At 42.7% G+C, this 18,637-nt stretch overlaps 2 protein-coding genes across 2 annotated transcripts; one reads left to right on the top strand and one right to left on the bottom strand.

The window, feature by feature from the left end:
* Positions 1 to 488: 488 nt before the first annotated feature.
* On the bottom strand, positions 489 to 5,447 carry mrpl22 (mitochondrial ribosomal protein L22). The gene is made up of 7 exons (XM_036525646.1): positions 5,392 to 5,447; positions 5,255 to 5,300; positions 4,948 to 5,080; positions 4,526 to 4,591; positions 1,590 to 1,667; positions 1,345 to 1,414; positions 489 to 704 (listed from the first exon to the last, which is right to left on the bottom strand). The coding sequence occupies exons 1-7, from the start codon at positions 5,417 to 5,419 to the stop codon at positions 496 to 498; spliced, it is 630 nt and encodes a 209-aa protein (XP_036381539.1). The 5' UTR covers positions 5,420 to 5,447; the 3' UTR covers positions 489 to 495.
* A 313-nt stretch (positions 5,448 to 5,760) lies between these two features.
* On the top strand, positions 5,761 to 18,398 carry gemin5 (gem (nuclear organelle) associated protein 5). The gene is made up of 28 exons (XM_036524139.1): positions 5,761 to 6,010; positions 6,162 to 6,316; positions 6,471 to 6,652; positions 6,951 to 7,102; positions 7,700 to 7,801; positions 7,934 to 8,066; positions 8,173 to 8,338; positions 8,459 to 8,671; positions 8,796 to 8,881; positions 9,032 to 9,114; positions 9,759 to 9,892; positions 10,351 to 10,424; positions 10,541 to 10,722; positions 11,013 to 11,152; positions 11,561 to 11,732; positions 12,062 to 12,283; positions 12,741 to 12,863; positions 13,245 to 13,367; positions 13,495 to 13,590; positions 13,709 to 13,846; positions 14,380 to 14,527; positions 15,085 to 15,204; positions 15,646 to 15,856; positions 16,163 to 16,420; positions 16,614 to 16,776; positions 17,003 to 17,489; positions 17,985 to 18,069; positions 18,166 to 18,398. Exons 1-28 carry the CDS (start codon positions 5,869 to 5,871, stop codon positions 18,328 to 18,330), a joined length of 4,455 nt encoding a protein of 1,484 aa, XP_036380032.1. The 5' UTR covers positions 5,761 to 5,868; the 3' UTR covers positions 18,331 to 18,398.
* Positions 18,399 to 18,637: the final 239 nt, after the last annotated feature.

Below are 18,637 nucleotides of genomic sequence, written 5' to 3'. Positions count from 1 at the left end.
GACTGTTCCACATTTCAAGGGGATCTATTTTCCTCTAAGGCACAGACATCAAAATATCACAAAGCCAAGTTATTTGCTTAAAGTGTGCTGGAATTGGAATTAAGAACATCTTGGACTCAAGTCCTGGACCACTTTTGTTTCATCACTCAAAAGACTACGTGCTGCCTGAATCACTGATGTTGAAAACACATTTTTCATTGCAAGTACTTTGTTCACAATGAATTAACACTTCCATAGAAAACTGTCTGGCTAATTCCTTTTGGTCTTCAGTGTTAGATGTGAGACCCTGCTGTCAATTACATATGTACATATACATATATGCATATGTATATCCTAATATATATACTTCTTTTGTAATGGAGATCCATTAAATGATGTGGTTCCCAATGGAACCTACAGATAACATTTCAAAGAAACTCACACTTCACAGTAATGATAGAGTATGACTTTTATATAAACACACATATATATACAGATTTCCAGCATCACAGGCTACTACAACGAGTGAATGATGGTGCGGCTCTTCAGATTCTGGACGTACTCCTTTGCCTGGTCGAAGCCAGTCTTCTGCTCCACTTTTGGTGGTGCCCCCTCCACGAGCTTCACAAAGTAGTGGCAGTGCACTTTATCCATGATCCCAAACATTCCCTTGCCGTGGTATCGGATGCGCTTCAGGTACTTCCCTTTGCATGAGAAGGATTCCGCTGTGAAGATTAGGGACAGAAATAAATGCTCAAATTGCATAGCCAGTGGAGTACTTTCCTCTGAACACACGGCTATGTATATCTTTCAGTCACTCCTAAGAGCATGACAAACAAAGAAAAGCTGGCTAACATCTGACTAGATTTATGTTCAATCACTTCAGGATGTGAGCTGATAATTGCACAACATAAGCACATTAATAAAAAACATGGTCTTTTTTCACTAGAAAGAAAAGTGGGACATTCTTTTTGTATAGTATTTTGGATCTTTGTAAGAAATAGTACAACTGTTCACAGAGGCTGACATAGAAAAAAATGAGGCTATTACTTAATATGTCTATAGCGGGGAAAAGCTGGATCAGCTCTTTCTATTGCTCAGAGGTGGGCTTTGATGGTGCAGTACTGAAGATGCAAGTTGTAAAAAGCAATATGCCACCTCAGAAAACGCAAAAAACCACTAATGAGTATTTTATGGCCATATGGTCACAGGAATACTGAAAGGCATATTCCTTGTTAGGTATTAAATTTAATATGCTTGAAATTAAAATGCACTGGGAGAATCTCTATCTCTTGATATCTGACATGAACATAAGCATTCTGTGGAAACAGAATATGCAAATATACCACCATGGTAAATACTTACCAACATACAGATTGGACTTGTACTCAACATTGTGGTTTTTCACAGCCATTTCCTGGGCTTCTAACAGAACCTTCATTAAAAAACAAATGTTTAATAATTTAAAGGCAAATCTGCAACAATTATTTTTTCTAATACTGAAGCATATGTTGCAATGTACTATTAATTTCAAAACACAATAAAATATAAAGCTCTACATACGGAGAATAGCCTCAAACACAAAGTATGCTAATTAGCATTAGGCCTACCTCCTTCATTATCTTTGCCCCCTTTTTGTCGTTGAACTCAAGCTGTGCGACGGCCTGGTCAACACTCATGCCTCGTATCTGTGAGAAAATAAACAAGCCTTGTCACTGGAAATTTACCAGCTAATGAACCAGCCATGTAAGCAATTTGAATCTGATCTTCATGTTATTTTGGGTTTGACATTACTTTCCCTTATAATGTAAATGTTACTTGTTTGCATTACTCTATTTTTCACAATCTGATCAACATGTTACCTATTGGTGATTCTAAACAATAATCAACAATCCAAGATTTTTGATTTAGATTGGGCACATGAGCCAATCAGACAGTGGTTTCCCGTACATGGAAATAAAAGCAATATGCTTCACATATGACTGACAAATGCATCCACAAATAAGATTTGTCCATAATATGTTTTCACACTTTAAATTAAGCATGAATGATGCTTAGGGGCACTACAAATGGCAGGCCACTCAGCTGTAAACTGGTATCTATGTCGTACAAGGTTTGAGCATAGTTTCCTCAAAGGGCAATGGCTGCAAACGAGCAAGTTTTAATGCCACCTCACTAAGAGAAAGAAGGAGCAAAAGTGCTGTCAGACACGAGACACACAACCGCTCTTATTCTAGGGGAAGGCTGCTCTCAAATAAAACATCTTCTATGGTACGAGTCTGGCTTCAGACTCAGAAACCCACTGTTAAGTACACAATGCAAAACACATTGTAACAAAAAAAGGTTATTGATGAAAGTAAATTAATTCAAATAAACACATTTTTACAAATCACCTCAAAGTATAATCTTCTAACAGTCCTACTTAATTACCAAAGCCATTTTAAATACTGTAAAATTCTGCCATATTGTAATATCTTATGAATTACACAAATATGCAAATATGAAGCATTACTGATAAGCAGATGCCTCCAATATCTGCAATGTGTAGTACTACAATATTCAAAACAACATTTTCCAATTGATTTAAGAAGAGTTTTTGACATCAGCCACATCAGAGCATGCCCTCGTGGTAGATTGTATAAAGTAATTAAAGAAGTATCCCCCAACCATGTTTTTGAGAAAACATTCAATGGTCCTATGGATAAAAGTACATTAAGTTTGACTGAGTAAGCCATCTTTTTTCTGACATTTCATCTAAAAAAAAAAAAAAAAAAAAAAAAAAAAAAAACAGAACAGACAAACAATCAACAATCTCAAAACTGCAATTCCGATTTAGGGCCTTGGTTGTAGTCACATTTGAGGGATCAAAGAATTAAATCAACAGCCAATCGCTCATTTTTACACCTCTAAACCCCTTAAATTTTAATGTGCATCCAAGACAACTGTATGTTTATTCCAGCTTTCACATGATCAACTCCAGGCACCATCTAGTGAACAAACCAGGTTTTACAATATAAATGGATATTGTTTAATCATATCATCAAGTTTGACCGCAACTTCCTTCCGTAATTCCAGCACAGATATTTACCTGACCTGGCTGAATTACTGAAAAGCGTGGCAAACGCAATGTGCTGAACACAAATTTCGTTTTAACCCTTTCACATGCAACTTATTTGTTATGGTATGTAGCGCGTGTTACCTTATATGGTTCGTTATGTTTTCATTTGCGTTATTAAGTTTCTTATAGATTTCAGTTAGCATTTGCTATATTTTTAGAGTTAAATCGCTGTTTCCTCAAATTTCCTCAAAGATAAGATTAGCTAGAATTTCTCCAAACTAGTGTTCTAATCGCACCAGTTTTATCATATGTGCTAAACGGCTAATCACACTGGTGTGACCGTACCCGCGAAAGGGTTAAAACGAAATTTACTGTTCAGCACATCTGCGTTTGCCACGTAAAATAAAACGCCGTAAAATAAAGAATGAGTACATTTCGATTTTTTGCAGCACTTTATACAAGCAGTGATTGTAGTAGATAGCCTACCGACATCATGAATGTTCAATTATGTTGCATATTTAAAAACCATTAGCCTAATGTTCCCTTACCATCTTCTTATTTGTCATTTGATTTGAAAAATAATTAAAACTGTTTTAATGCGGCTACATATAGCCTACCTGTTCATGCTGCTTCAGACGCCATTATTGTATAGCCTACAGAATTATGTGAATTAAAATATAAAATATTAAAATGTTAAAATGTTAAATGTAAAAATGTTAAAATGTAAAATATTTGCAAGTTTGCAATCACTTTCTAAGTTGTAATTAGCCTTCCCGAGAATTCATGTGCAAACGTTACGGGTTGGCTTTTTGTACTGCGTGGGGGTCGGAGCGCGGCGCGGGGGTATAAACCGCTAAATCGCGGTAATGTGTTGCTTTATTACCGCGGGAAGAAAAAATCATTACCGTCACAGCCCTAACCACAACACATAAAATATATAAATCTCTTGAAAGGAAAAAAAAAACAGTTTTAGAACAATTTTAGACAACTTTCTTTGCATTTAGGACATAATTTGAGGGGTACAGTTCCATAATACCTGTCAGACAGAGAAATTACATCACAGGCTGATACATTAAAATCAAAATTATGAGGTTCAGAGCTTTAAAATGGGTTTTTTGGCTGTTAATTCGGATTCCCTGAGGCCTTAAATATGACTAGCGCCAACCAGCATCAACATCTGAATAACAGTTTGGAACGTTTTGATTTCTACAGGAAACATCTGAAACAAATATGACTGACTTGTTTAATAACTTACTTATATCTATGCAGCCAATAAATATTTCAACAAAAAAAAATAAAAGTTCGGACATCACCGTCATAATCATCATCATAAATCAATACGCAATCTCTGGAAGAATGGCAGTAAGATCTAAGACGGTGGGTGTTGGGCCCAAGTCTTTTGAGTTGGACGGGCCCTACTGCATAATTACAATGCCTACAAGTATTAAATTAAATGACCTAAAGGCAGTACATTAAACATTCATTTACCAGTTTTGCAAGATACCACATCTTGTCCTTGCTGTACTTTATTTGGCGTCTGCAGTGATGTACTTCCTGTAAAGAAAGACCTTTCAAGTTTATGGATTCATATACATTACAGCACAATCAATATTGTGTGTTGTAGCATAAATTTGTGTTTAATTTCTACATCGCTAGCAAAGTATGACCACTTCCTGCATATAAAGTTAGCTAAATAGTTAATCAGGTAGATAGCTGTCTAAATAACATGCCTTCAAAAGAAAGGCCAGACAAATATACAAAGCTATCTGTCTATAGATAGCACTATAGTAATGACGACATGAGAAGAATATGTGAGCGATCATGATTATGATCATCATGATCATGATCATCATCATCATCATCATCATCATCATCATATTCCAAAACCAAGAATATCCAGCAGGACTCACGGCTGGTCTAGGTGGCTCGTCTGGCCGTTGTGGGGGATAAAGTATCCGATTCTTCCTCTCCCAGTTTTTGGCATCTAATGTAGAAGTTGTATGAAAGCTGGAATTCTGAAAACCACAACCCGAAGCGAGCACTCTGAAAGGTAAGAAAAGAATACAACTTCAGAAAAGACAGACAAGCTTTAATCCTTAATCTAAAAAATGTATCTATATAAGAAATTCTTGCTCCAGTTGCAATAGTACAATTTTCTCCTTTAGGTTTCGACTAGGTCAAGCTCCACAGTTAGCCCAGAAAGACAGAAGCCCTTACCGTGAATGTATCTGCCCTGCAACATTTCTCAGGAGAGAGAAGAAACCTGGAGAAACAGTGCAATTTAAGTAAATGCATTGAACAACAAACTGTGTCTAATAAGTCGTGGCATAATAATCATAAAAATGTGCTCGTACCCACTCCCGTCATAGAGGAGACCGCCATCTTGAACCTTCTGACAAGTTTCGCTTTACGGCAAGATAAAATGCGCAATCCTAGGTCGATGTATCGCGTCCTCTTAATCACTAAAACTGAAAGGAAATTCACTCACATGAAACGATTCTCATAAGTATTTACAGTCTTTTATTTAATGAAGCAAAACTTTAATCTTAAGGTCATACATTTTCATGTTTTGTGATAAATTTAGTCTTTAGCTGGAAAATTATTTTTACTTTTAATCCTCGCCGTCACTGATTAGCTAGCTCAGTATATCCCATGTCGCTTTCCGTAGTGTTTTCCGTCATTTCATAAAGTTTTACGACTGTCGTTCTGTTGTGGATGCGGCATGAGATGTAGAACTGGCACTCAGCGGCGTTAGTTAAGTTACTGATATGGTGCGACTGTAATTTGGAGAAATTTATGTGAATTGCTCCTCCGAGGTTATCGGTCTCAGAATGCACGAAAGACTTCTTCCTGCCTCTCCAAACTGGTACTGTTCGCGGTCCAGCGACACAAATGCTAAGGGTATTTTTGGATTCGGGGCTAAAAACACAATATATTTGATTAGCGTCACTGCCTCGTCGCCTGTGGTTGTGGGTAAGATATATATATTTTTTTCTTTTCTGTTCGAGTTTGATTACTCTGACACGTGATACAAGGTACAATACTTTCACCACTGGTTTGCACGTCTATTATGGAGATCTGTACACCTGGGCAGTACTTACGTGGATTATGCTTTTGCTTTCAGGTGAACTTAATGGGCACAGAGAGAAAGTGTCTGGCTTTGCATTTTGCCACCACCCCGGTGAAGAGAATCTGTGTGCCAGCACCTCTGATGATGGGACAGTCAAAATCTGGGACATCAACGAGAAGGTTGCGCTGAAAGACCACAAAGCTCACCAGGTGAAATATTTATGGTATTAGATCACAGCCCCTTAGTCCATTCTGTCCCTCAGTTGCCTTATATATGTTTTGATGTGTTCTCTCACAATGTATTCCAGTGGTGCATTTTCTTATTCTTAAGAAAAAACTTTAAAAAAATCTGTTTTGTGTACAGAGCACAATCACAGCCCTGCACTGGTCTCCAGTTGAGAAAGACTTGGTTGTTTCGGGAGACGAGAAGGGCATTGTTGTTTGCTACTGGCGCAACAGGGATGACACACAAACCTTCTTCCCTGAACCGAGAAACATCTTCTGCTTGTCCTGCTCACCTCATAATGGAAACTACATTGCTGTGGGGTAAGCACAAATCGCAGTCCACACAATGCCAATGCCATAATGTAATATGTCAGTATCATTCTTACTAAGAAATAGTTCCACTCTGTCATTTTATGAGGTCAGTGCTAGTTGTGAATGAAAAAAAAAACTATGATAAATGCAGATAGAAGTTCAAATTTAAATTTAGTTTGCAGAACTGCTCCTATCCAGACTGACGTGAAGACGTGAAGGTACAGAAGTGCATATGACAAAACCACATGCAATAGCTCCTACAGAAAACTTCAGATGGAGTCACTAACTGTATGAAACTAACTCAAAGGTATAAAGACGGAATGATCGTAGTGATTGACATCAGTAAGAAGAACGAGGTGGTTCACCGACTCCGAGGCCACGATGATGAGATCCACGCCCTGGCCTGGTGTCCTCGTCCCGATGAGGAGGCGCTGTACAGCCGGCCAGAGGAAAACCCGGGTAAGACAGCCTGCTCCAGCTACATTACATTACATTACATTCATTTAGCAGATGCTCTTATCCAGAGCGACTTCCAGCACAAAAGAACAATAGATTATCCGTTCAAGTTGATGAGCAACAGTGTCAGACCAGGGTAACAATACTCCCAGACCAGTGAGTATGAGCATAATACTGTTCAAGCCCTACCACAAGTTAACTTGTGTAGTGTGACTAGACAAGGCAAACACAAATATGCTACCATATATCAGTTGCTAGATCACAGAATCCAAAACACATTGTGATACTACATGTAAAATAAACAGCAGGTAATACAAGTAGCAGGTGTTAGGGGGTGGGGACTGAGATGGAACCGAGATGCAGTCTGAAGAGGTGGGAAGATGGCCAGGGATTCTGTTGTCCTGACCCCAGTGGGGAGCTCATTCCTCCACTGAGGGATCGCCAGCTGATGGTTTTGCCAGCCACACAGCTGAGAGCTCATCACAACAAGACCAATTAGCAGTGAAAGGAAATGACAAAGGGTTCATGATCCTGCTCATATCGTCATTGAACGCTCTGGTTGTCAGCTTTTGCGTTTCTGACTGTTGTTTCCCTCCTCAGAAGTAACCAATGGGGTGACAGAAGGACACGAAAAGGGGTGTTACCTGGCTTCAGGAAGCAAGGACCAGACGGTGCGAATATGGAGCACGGCCAGGGGGAAAGGTCAGTTGGAGCTATTAGTCCATAATTACTAAGTACCTGAAGGAGTTCATTGGTGCATTGCATCTTTTAGCAGGACAAGCATATACTTTGGAACCAGTTAGCAGTATTAAACTCTCCCTTTTCTGCGGGTAGGTGTGATGACCCTCAAGCTTCCTTTCCTGAAGAGAAGAGGGGCAGGCATCGACCCAAGCGTCAAGGAGAGGCTCTGGCTCACTGTGCATTGGCCTGCAGGGAAGCCAACGCATGTTGTGTCAAGCTGCTTTGGGTATGAAAAGCTGTCATATGAGTATCGGGTACAAGTTATTTGCTTCTGATGACTCTGGGGTCTGAGAAACGTTTCTGCTTGTGTCGTTTCCCCTTTGTGAACACAGGGGTGAGCTGATACTGTGGGATCTTGCCAAATCAGGCAAGCAAAAGTGGAGTCTCCTGGGCACGTCCTCAGACGGCCAGAACCACAGCCGTATTGTCTTCAACATGAGCTCTGTGTGCTTGGGCCAAGATCAGGAGCTCTTGATCAGCACATCCATGGACAGAGAGGTAAGAGCGGACTGGGGAAGATCTGAGAGCTCAGGTCGTGTCTGCCTTTAGAAAATGTGTAAACAGCTGAGCTGCACATTGTGTGTCTGTTTTAACTTCCTGAGCCTGTTTCTGTCTCAGATTAAATGTTGGGACCTGTCCTCCTTGGAGTGCTGTTGGACTCTGCCCACCTTGGGGGGATTTGTGTACAGTTTGGCCTTTTCCCCTGTGGGAACAGGCTGCCTTGCCTTGGGGATCGGGGACAACATGATCCGCGTATGGGACACCCTGTCCATCCACAACAAGTATGACACCAAGACCTTCTGGCAGGGCATCAAATCCAAGGTCACTGCTGTAAGTAGCTATTTGGGGTCTTTGCAAATTGTTGGAATTTATGAACCTTTTTCTTATCATCTTTTCCTGCATATTGCAATAAATGTAAAAATTGAGTGTTGTCTGTCTTTTTTGTCTGTTATAGTTGTCCTGGCACCCAAAGAAGGAGGGCTCCGTAGCATTTGGAACTGATGATGGCAAAGTTGGAATTTATGAAGCTTATTCCAATAAGTGAGCAGGGTTTACACACTATATAGATATATAACACTATATACTAAGTATACACACAAAAATAACTTTATATCTATGTGTATAGTGTATGTGCAGTATGCCATGTATAGTATAGAACTGTATGTGAAAGTGATCATTCCTGTCTAATAGGCCTCCTCAGATATCAAGCACTTATCATCGAAAGACTGTCTACACATTGGCCTGGGGACCCCTAGTACCTCCACTGTCATTTGGTAAGTTCAAGTTATAAACTAACTATATGATACTGTCTGACAGACCCAATAAACATTAAAGTTTTGCATGCCTTGCAAAACTGTCAGTAAAAGATGGCTTCAAAGCCTAATCTATGAACATGTGATCCTTCTTTATGAAGCCCATTAACTGGCTCGGGTTTTGAAAATGCTTACCCTCCCCCAGAGATGTTCATTGGGAAATCAGAGCACGGCAACTAATTTGACCAGCTGCAGGGGACGGTACTTTTATGGCGATATCCGTCATACGTCTCCGAGGCTGTAAAGATAATTGCCTCAGTTTGAGAGAGTTGCTGATGATCCCAAACCGACACAGACGCGCCGGTTTATCTTCCTTTTTGCTGGCGCTGCACTTCCTGTCTCCTGGTCCCGGTGAACTGACTAGCCCGAAACTGTTGCCCACGATCCTGCTTCATCATCAGCAAAAGAACCTACGAACACAGACATAATGAGATTGCTCAAATGAACTATGTCAGGCTTCTACAGGGATCAGATGAGGTCTGACCTGTAGGAAGTGAAAGCTGTGAATCAAGCACAGTTGAAATTTATGGGTGCCAGGCACTGGTAAGGTGATGTTAGTGGTGGGTGGTGGGGTAAATCTGATTGGCTGTCTTGTTTGCATGAAGGATCAGGTGACAAGCCACCATTCAGCCTGTACAGCTGTGCTGGAGAGGGGGTCATTTTCCAGCATGACCCCTGGAATCTGGCAGGAGAAGCCACGGACATTGACAAGGTCATCCGCGACACCAACAACATTAAGGTAAGGGGTGTAGGACCTCGCCTCACAGGTGTGATGGGTTTCCCCCATTCAGTGGAGGTAAAGTGACTTTTGTTGAAAAGGCATCCAGTCTGCTTATTTTACCAATTAACTCCCCAACACTGACCAAACTTGTTCATTAGCCATTATGAGAATATATTGAATGGGGGTGGTGTAGCACTGTAGTAAGGAGCAGGGCTCGTAAATGAAAGGTTGCTGATTCGATTACCCACTGGGGTCAGTGCCATTGTACCCTTGGGCAAGGTACTTAACCCACAATTGCCTCAGTAAATATCCAGGTGTATAAATGGATAACATGTAAGTCGCTCTGGATAACAGCGTCTGCAGAATGGCAATAATGTAATGTAATGAATTGATTTTGAACAGTAGGGCTTAGTCAGTGTTATTCACTGACAAGATGACTGTTATTGTGTTTCTTTATGTGTTGTTGGTGTTAACAGCACAAGCTTTCACCTCACACGGATCTGTGCTGGAAACCAGACGGGAAGGTGGTAGCCATTGGCAATGAAGATGGGTAAGTAATGCATCTGTCCTATATACTGTAAACTGTATAGCCTTCTGGTGTAATGAAGTCATTATTATTCGTGTTGTCCTAATAAATGGTGTGGTGTCGGTGGCTTCGCTCTACAGATCAATAGAGGTGTTTCAAGCCCCAAACCTCAAGCTGCTTTGCAGCATACAGCAGCACCACAAGATCATCAACGTCCTCCGCTGGCACCACGAGCATGGCAGTCAACCCGAACTGGGCTACCTCCTCGCCTCTGGGTCCAGCAGCGCAGTGGTGTATGTGCACGACCTCAGGGGGGTCATAGGTGAGTACAACCGCAAGGGGTCGGTGGACTGTGGTCGTATCCTTCCGTGGGCTCGGATGACACAGCAGAATCACTGGCTTTTGTCAGGACTAACATCTAATAAACTAACTGAACTTCTAACAAAATGAGCAGGCCTCAAATAGAGGTTAGGCAGATGTGTCTATTTTTATACTCTCATTATCAATGAGAGAATGCAGTCTCAACTGACATACCCTATTCCATAATGGGTTTTATTGCCCTAGTGACTTGAGGGCTGTGATTAAATTTAGTGTTCTCCTCTGTCTGTGCAGAGTCCCCACCGGAGACTCCGCCTGTGATCACCGAAGCGTACCGGAGCCTGGCGGGACACACGGCAAAAATCACCAACCTGGCCTGGAGCCCCCATCATGACGGGCGGCTGGCCACCGTCTGCTACGACGGCACCGCTCAGGTGGGTCACTGCTTTACCTCTTTGCCATTGCGCCGGAATCTGCTGGAGTAGCAATTTAGTACAGTCATAAGGAGCCGAACCTGCAACCAAAAGGTTGCCGGTTCGATTCCCCTCCGGGGGCACTGCTGCTGTACCCCTGGGCAAGGTACTTAACCTAGAATTTTCTCAGTAAATATTCAGCTATATAAATGGATTGCATGGAAAAATTGTAACCTATGTACGTCACTCTGGATAAGAGCATCTGCTAAATGCCAATAATGTAATGTAATATCTCGATGTAATGCACTCTCTCGATAAAAGACTTCAAGGAGGTTGCAACGCTGCAAAGCAATTACAAAGAAAGCCAGGGTGACTTATCATGAGGAAGGGGGTATGCCGTTTGTGACTGACTGCTGTCCTGATGCGTAGGTGTGGGACGTGCCGAAGGAGGAGGCGCTGTCTAACTACAGAGGGCACAAGGGCCGACTGCTGTGTGTGCAGTGGTCTCCGGTGGACCCGGACGTGGTCTGGACGGGGGGCGATGACTTCACCGCACAGGAGTGGCGAGTGTCCAAGCAGGAGCACACCAAGCCCCCGCGAGGTGACTGCAGACTCTGCCCTCTCTCACACTCCCTGGCTGTCCTCAATCAATCCGATTCCTGTATCGCAGCTGGTGTTCATGGACACATAAATGTGTGCAGTTCTGGGCCTATCAAACGTATTATTCAACAAGAGGGCCCAAGCCTAAACATAACTGACAGCCCCTCAAAACATTAAACTGCACCAAATCCTATATTCTTAGATTAAGATGAGATTTTAAAGGCAACAGCCTGAAAAAAAAGGCAAGTGAAGTTAAACAGAACTAATGATGTATGTGAAATCTGTTTCTCGTATTGTATTTATATTTTTTCTTTTTGCCTGGTTTCCCAGGAAAGAAGAGCATTGAGCTGGAGAAGAAAAGGGCCTCACAGCAGAAGTCCAAAGCCAAGAAGAAAAAGAAGGCCTCTGGGAAAGGGGGCGTCAAGGTGGAGGAGACCGAGTCTCCCAACGGAGAGGAGAACAGAGTAGGGAGCCCTGCAGGACCTGAAGAGGAACTGTCCAATAACGAGGAGGAGGAGACGAAAGAGACCACCAGCACCCCTCCACCCTCCGGTATCATAGTATCTCCCCCTTTTCTCCCACTCCTTCTTGGTCTTTTACACTGTATTGACCTGATGCTACTATTCTTTCAGCTTTTGAATGTCTTTCTGTGTGGCTTTGTTGTTTTTGCAGACAGGGGCTTCATGGTAACATTTCAATATTCTGCACTTGAAATGTGTTGATTAATTTTGATTAGCACAGAGGTGTTCACGCATCCCGGAGAGGCTTACTTCTGCACATTTTCTAGGTCTATCAAAGAACACCTTGTGCATGATCCGTCTAATTAAGCTAAATAACCAGCCCTGAAAATTAGTGACAGGTTTTGATGAATGAAACACCACAGCGCAATGTCAGCTCTCTGCAAGCTGAGCTGCAGCCCTATTAGTGTGAATGTTGATGCAGTCATTGTTATGGCTCGGTCCACAAGGCCAAGGGCGAAGCCAACCACTTCTTCTCACTCCTGTTACAGCCTGGTCAAAAGAGCCCACTCGGCAGATAGACCGAGCTGTGCCAGAGAAAGTACAAAATGGAGGAAAGGTGTTTTCATTTGCTAAGAAAGAGACAAAGGAAGACAAGAGGAGAGAGAAACAAGGTTGGTTTGAAAGTCATACCTTTTACTGTTTATTCATACGAATTCTTTTACCTTTTGAGAATGTTTCATCTCTTCATGACACTGATGAAAGTAATTCCGTTTCATAACCTGTTTTTATGTTTTATAAAACAAAACATCTGTGTGTATACTACAGTTATGTGGTTGATGCTGTGATATTAAAAAGTTGCTGACTGTCACATCCATCACTGTAAAACAGTAAAGTTTACACCTCACAAACGGCCTTGCTTTTTCAGTCATGGCTGCAGTTTCATAAGCACCTTTATTCAAGTGAATTAAAAACCCTATGGGAAAAGCCTGGGGGAATGTAAGCGTTAGTTAAAGCAGCTTTTAGTGAGCAATGCTGTTGTCTTGTCCTCCCAGAGATCCCGATGAAGAAGAGGAAGGCTCGCTCCATCCTTCCTCTCAGCACCTCCATGGATCACAGGTCTAAGGAGGAGCAGCAGCAGGACTGCTTGACCCTGGCCACTATCAGACACTCTGAAAGTGAGTCCAGGAGCACAGGGCAGGCATCACCGTTTTTGACGAATGTCGTCCAGTCTTTCTGATGGACCTGTAGCTAACAGTGGGGCTAACAGCGGAGCTAACAGCATGTCGGTCTTCTCTTCTACAGCTGTTCCAGCTCAGTGCGTGCCCGGGTCCGGAGAGAACATCCAGCTGGGTCTGTTCGCAGACAGGGCGGCTCTCTACAGAATGTTCCAGGAGGAAGGTGAGGAGCATGAAGGATGCTGTTGTGCTTTGAGAGGTTGATGGCATACTGTGCAGAAGACCCTATTAGTGCTATGGGGAAAATGTACGTAAATCTGTGATTGGCTTTGGTCACGCAGGAGAGAGCCACATAGAGGGAGGTCACTACGACTCTGCTGTATACCTGCTGCTGTGGAAAGGGGACATTGCAGGGGCTCTGAAGATGGCCACTGAGAAAGGGGAGCTGACTGACCACCTGGTCTCCATAGCACCAATGGGTAGGGAGCGGCAGTTGAAAATGACTTCAGTGGTTACCATTGTACTGTTTTACACATAGCCATCAACTACCTGCCATATGTGTTGCTTGCAGAAGGTTAAAGGTCAAAGGAGCTACAGCAGTCAGCCATATGTTACATTACGTTACATTACATGTATTTAGCAGATGCTGTTATCCAGAGAGTCTTCCAGCACAACAGAATTGTGTATCCATAAGCGTATCCATTCAATTTAAATGACCAACAGTGTCAGATCAGGCTAACAACACTCCCAGGCCTGTGTGTGTGTGTGTGTGTGTGTGTGTGTGTGTGTGTGTGTGTGTGTGTGTGTGTGTGTGTGTGTGTGTGAACATAACACTATTCGACCCCTACCATGAGTTAACTTATGTATATAAGTTATGTTATATGTTATATACCAAATATATTATGATACAACAGTCCCTAGAACACAGAATCAAAAATACATATGTTTTAAGACAGCGTTTTCACCTTGTCTGTTGTCACACCCCACTTCAACCCGTCTTCTCTGCTGTCAGCGGGTTACCAGGTTTGGTCAAAGGCTGTGGAGGCCTTTGTGAAGCAGCTGTGTTTTCAAGAGCAGTATCTCAAGGCTGCCTCCTACCTCCTCGCCCTGCACAAAGTCTACGAGGCCATCGACCTTCTCAAGTCACAACAACTCTACAGGTAATGAATTAATAACGCCGTGACACGTGAAAGCCAGCCCCAGGCAGATTAATCTTACTTACTCCTCTGAAAAAGTCTTGAAGTCATTTAAGCTTGGCCTATTTTTTTTTTTTTGGCAAAACTAATGTTTCCGGTGAATAAACTGTTTCCTATAAATGAAATAAACAACAAGTAAGACAATGTACTTGTAAAATAAACAGAAAGTAATACACTTTTGCATTCTGTCATTTAGTAGCTGATGTATGGTAATATACTTTGCTTCCCTTGTCTAGTCAGGTTGTATAAGTTAACTTATACTTGTTACCTTATACTGCTTATACTACAAGTAGGGCTTGAACAGTGTTTCAACACAATTCTGTTCTTTTGTGCTGGAAGTCACTCTGGTTAAGTGTGTCTGCTAAATAAATGTAATGTTTCTATTTACTTCTATTGTTACAACTAATGTCACTGATGTTTTACCTGCAAGCAAGTGATCATGGAATAGCATTTATTACATCTGTGAGTTTCCAGTCATTGAAGTGGGTAAGTGAGAGTTAACCAATGTGTTTGCCCTTCAGGGAGGCCATAGCGCTGGCCAAGGCCAGGCTCCAGCCTGATGACCCAGTGCTGAAAGGCCTGTACACGACATGGGCGGCAGTACTCGAGAAGGACGGGCATTACTCCAACGCTGCTAAATGGTATGTGAGAGTGGACAGGCAGGCTCTGTGGAGCCTGACACCAGCTCCACAGGATACACTTCCTTTGGCTGTAGCCTCCATTTGTTTTTGTTTGAAACTGGTGAGAGTAGCCCTGGAAATGGTAGTCTCCTCACTCACTCACTCACTCACTCAACAACTCACTCTGATTGTGCAGCTTCCTGCATGATGCTGCCCGTTTTTCACCTGTTGTTGGATGAAAAGGCAAAGTGCTCAGAGCTCTTGTGCAATTTCTGTTCAGCCATTTTTAAATCTCTTTGCTAATACTGGTTTGCAGTTGTTCAAATACAAATAAGATCAAGTATCATTGCTCCAGCACTTTGGAGGAAGGACATAATTTACTGTCTCTGGTCTATGTAATATATGCCTTGATTAGCAGTAATTGCATGAAGACTTGTCTATCGTATGTTCTGTCAATCTTAGTTACCTGGCTGCAGACTGTGCCTTTGATGCTGCCAAGGTGATCGCTAAGAAAGGGGACGTGGCTTCATTAAAGACCGCCGCCAGACTGGCTAGCATCGCGGGTGAAAACGACCTGTCACATTCGCTGTGCTTGAGGTGTGCGAAGGAGCTGATGTCTGATCACGACTGGCTGGGTGCCCAGGAGGCGCTGAGGATGCAGGAGAGCTTATTGGTGAGTCACACGCCTGCACCATGCCCAATTACTCGATTCTCACTTGGCACCAACAAAATGATTAGGCACAAGATTATTACTGACTGAACACTGTACAGCCCAATCACACCACATCGGTATGCATGCTAAAAAATGTGTTTGAAATGCAGATTCGAAATCTCTACACATACTAAATGTCATGTGGATTAATTTAGGTGTATCGCTTCAATGCCACTGCATAATCAGTTTATGAGCTTAGCTCATCATAGATCTGTGACTAATTCACCTGATTCTGTCAGCCATGCTCTCCTGTGTCATGTTCCGCAGGTCCATCGCATATTGCACTGCTGTAATGAACTGCTCTTCGTGAGGCTGTCGGAGACAAATGTGATCGTAACCCGGAGCTGTCCCCTCACTCACAGCTGGGCCCGGCCTCACGGGGACAGCTTCCTTAACACAGTGAGGGGTGTGTGGCAGACGGAGTTTGGTGTCTCTGCTAATGATCTGGACAAAATCAGATCGCTCCACCAACAGCTGAAGGCGATAGACAATCCCGCCGCCACCCCCAACATTCCCATTAATCAGGTACTGTCAAGAACACGACACGTGGGCAAGGCTGCTGTAGTATTGTGCAGATGGAATGCAAAGATAGAAGCCAGACAATCATGCAGTAAATGTCAGGCTAAGCTTAATCATAGTTTGTTTCTTTTTAGACATTTGCTTTTTTTTTTTTAATGCTCTGACCAAGTCCTAGTGCTGACTTTGTGTCTCCCTGTAGCTCGTCTTCCATGTGTCCCAGGACGTGACGCTGTGCGTGTTGAGTTGGCTGCTAGGCGAATGGGGGGCGGGGCTAGAGGAGATACTGGGAGCTGTGGCACGCTGCAAAGGGGCTGGGAACTTCTCTCTCATGTCAGAGACCTGCAAGCTGCTCTTTCCTAAAGGTAAGGAGGAGTACATTCTGAGCCAAGTTTCTGACCAATTTCAAGAGTTTGGCTTTTGAGCTATTCTCATTGGTAATGACTATGCAGCAAGGAAGAAACGTCTCAAAAGTGCAATGCACTTTCTTTTGATGTTCCAGACGTGACTTATGTGGTGTGGTGTACCTAAACCATATGTGTGGCTGACGTTTTGGTTCATTCACATCAAAAAAGAATGTTTTTCTCTCAGGAATGGAGTCTATCTCAGAGTACAAGACGAAGCTGGATCCCACAGATGAAAAGGGTTTGGCCGCTGCTCAGAGTCTGGAGGCCTTTGTGTGTTACCTGCAGCTTTATGAGCTGTGGTGGACCAGCGGCTGCAATGCCGTTCCAGGGACTCAGAATGGCTCCAGGGTTGCACTGCAGTCAGACGGTATCACGGAGGGCCAGAATACATCTACAGACCGTGGCTCGGACTTGCAGAACATGGAGAGTGGGGTCAAGGAGGAAGTTTACGCTGGGCACTGCAGGTGCATTCTGTCAGAGCCCCACGCCAAACTCCAGGTCACGCAGGTGGCTGTTGCCGAGATCCAGCTGAGGGTGGCCAGCCTAGTGCACCAGCACAGCCAGGCCAAGGAGAGTGCTGCTAGCCCAGAGGAGGGACAGACCAACACTGCTGCAAGCGGTCAAGCCACTGCCTGCGCAAAGGATGTAGCAGCTGCTGATCCCGGACAGGGGTATGATAGTACAAGTGTCTCACTTTCTCAGCTGCAGTTTGTATTAACATGTCCTAGGAGCTGAGATTGCAAGAAACTGAAATGTAATACAGGAGTTCTACCCATCTTAAAAGGTTTGCTTACTGCTGTGCAGCTCAGTACAATTGCAGCCCAGTAGTGGTTAAAAGGGAGCATAAGGCAATCTGCCTTTGGTCGCATGTAAATTTGGGACATACAGCAGTGGATATGGGAAGGCAGCATCTAGTCAGTCTGTGGAATTGTAGTATGGTGTATACAGAGAATTGGCAATTGGCAAACAGTGAATCAGTATTATTACTTAATATTTCAAATAGAAATTTAATGAAAAATGTGAAATTGATTGATCTACTTGAATCATGTGACTAGCTAACAAAAAGCTGAACATTGATGTTGCTCCCTATTATGTTGTTGGTCAGAAATGCCTATATGGGATCCCTTCATGGTAGTTTTGTGTATGTAACTTGCTTTCTTTTCCAGCAGCGTCAATGAGTCTTTGCCCTCACTGATTGCCAAGGTTTCTGAACTTCATGAAGAACTGTCTGAAATTCCCGATCACATAAAAGTAAGGAACTTCACAATTTTTTCCCTGAATGTTATTCAGTGCTCAAATAGGTTTGAGGCAAAGAAGGTAATGAATATTTTTTTCTCATTTTTTCAGAAGTACTCTTTCCCAGATGTCATCGAGTGCTGCCTCATCCTTCTGTACCTGGACAGGAATTCCACTCTTATTCCAGAGCAACTGCGGAGTGAAGCCTTAGATCTGTTGCGCAAATACGGAACTACATCTTCACAACGCAAAGCCTGTCAGAGATTTCTATCTTAATAGTGATGGACTTTTACATCACTCTATGAAATAAAGGACTATGCACTTATGTATTTTGTTAAAAGTAACCCAGCTATAACAACATATTCATTTTGTCAATTTTATGTTTTCAAATAATAAAACACTTTTTCATTCAGCCTTTTACAATTTTTTCCCCCCATGAAGATTATATTGAGGACTGCAGTTTGGCCATGGGAATTATTACTGTCACAATACAGACTTGGCAATTTAGGAATAAGGACAAAATCTTTGTTTGGTCTGTTCACAGGTACTGAAACGCCCCAGAGCTATTGCAGCCCGATTCATT

This window comes from Megalops cyprinoides, chromosome 3 (assembly GCF_013368585.1).
Source record: "Megalops cyprinoides isolate fMegCyp1 chromosome 3, fMegCyp1.pri, whole genome shotgun sequence".
In the NCBI taxonomy this organism is placed as follows: domain Eukaryota; kingdom Metazoa; phylum Chordata; class Actinopteri; order Elopiformes; family Megalopidae; genus Megalops; species Megalops cyprinoides.
The sequence above is the reverse complement of the archived record's forward strand: the minus strand, read 5'-3'. Positions and strand labels throughout refer to the sequence as shown.

What these genes read in the sequence shown, in the direction of transcription:
- mrpl22 (XM_036525646.1), bottom strand. Translation starts at nt 5,419, where the DNA reads ATGGCGGTCTCCTCTATGACGGGAGTGG. An exon ending in CTCCTCTATGACGGGAGTGG is followed by an intron (nt 5,301 to 5,391) that starts GTACGAGCACAT and finishes CTGTTTCTCCAG; the next exon opens with GTTTCTTCTCTCTCCTGAGA. An exon ending in TGTGGTATCTTGCAAAACTG is followed by an intron (nt 1,668 to 4,525) that starts GTAAATGAATGT and finishes ATTTTCTCACAG; the next exon opens with ATACGAGGCATGAGTGTTGA.
- gemin5 (XM_036524139.1), top strand. Translation starts at nt 5,869, where the DNA reads ATGCACGAAAGACTTCTTCCTGCCTCTCCAAACTGGTACTGTTCGCGG. An exon ending in CTCGTCGCCTGTGGTTGTGG is followed by an intron (nt 6,011 to 6,161) that starts GTAAGATATATA and finishes TTTTGCTTTCAG; the next exon opens with GTGAACTTAATGGGCACAGA. An exon ending in GCTGCTGATCCCGGACAGGG is followed by an intron (nt 17,490 to 17,984) that starts GTATGATAGTAC and finishes TTTCTTTTCCAG; the next exon opens with CAGCGTCAATGAGTCTTTGC.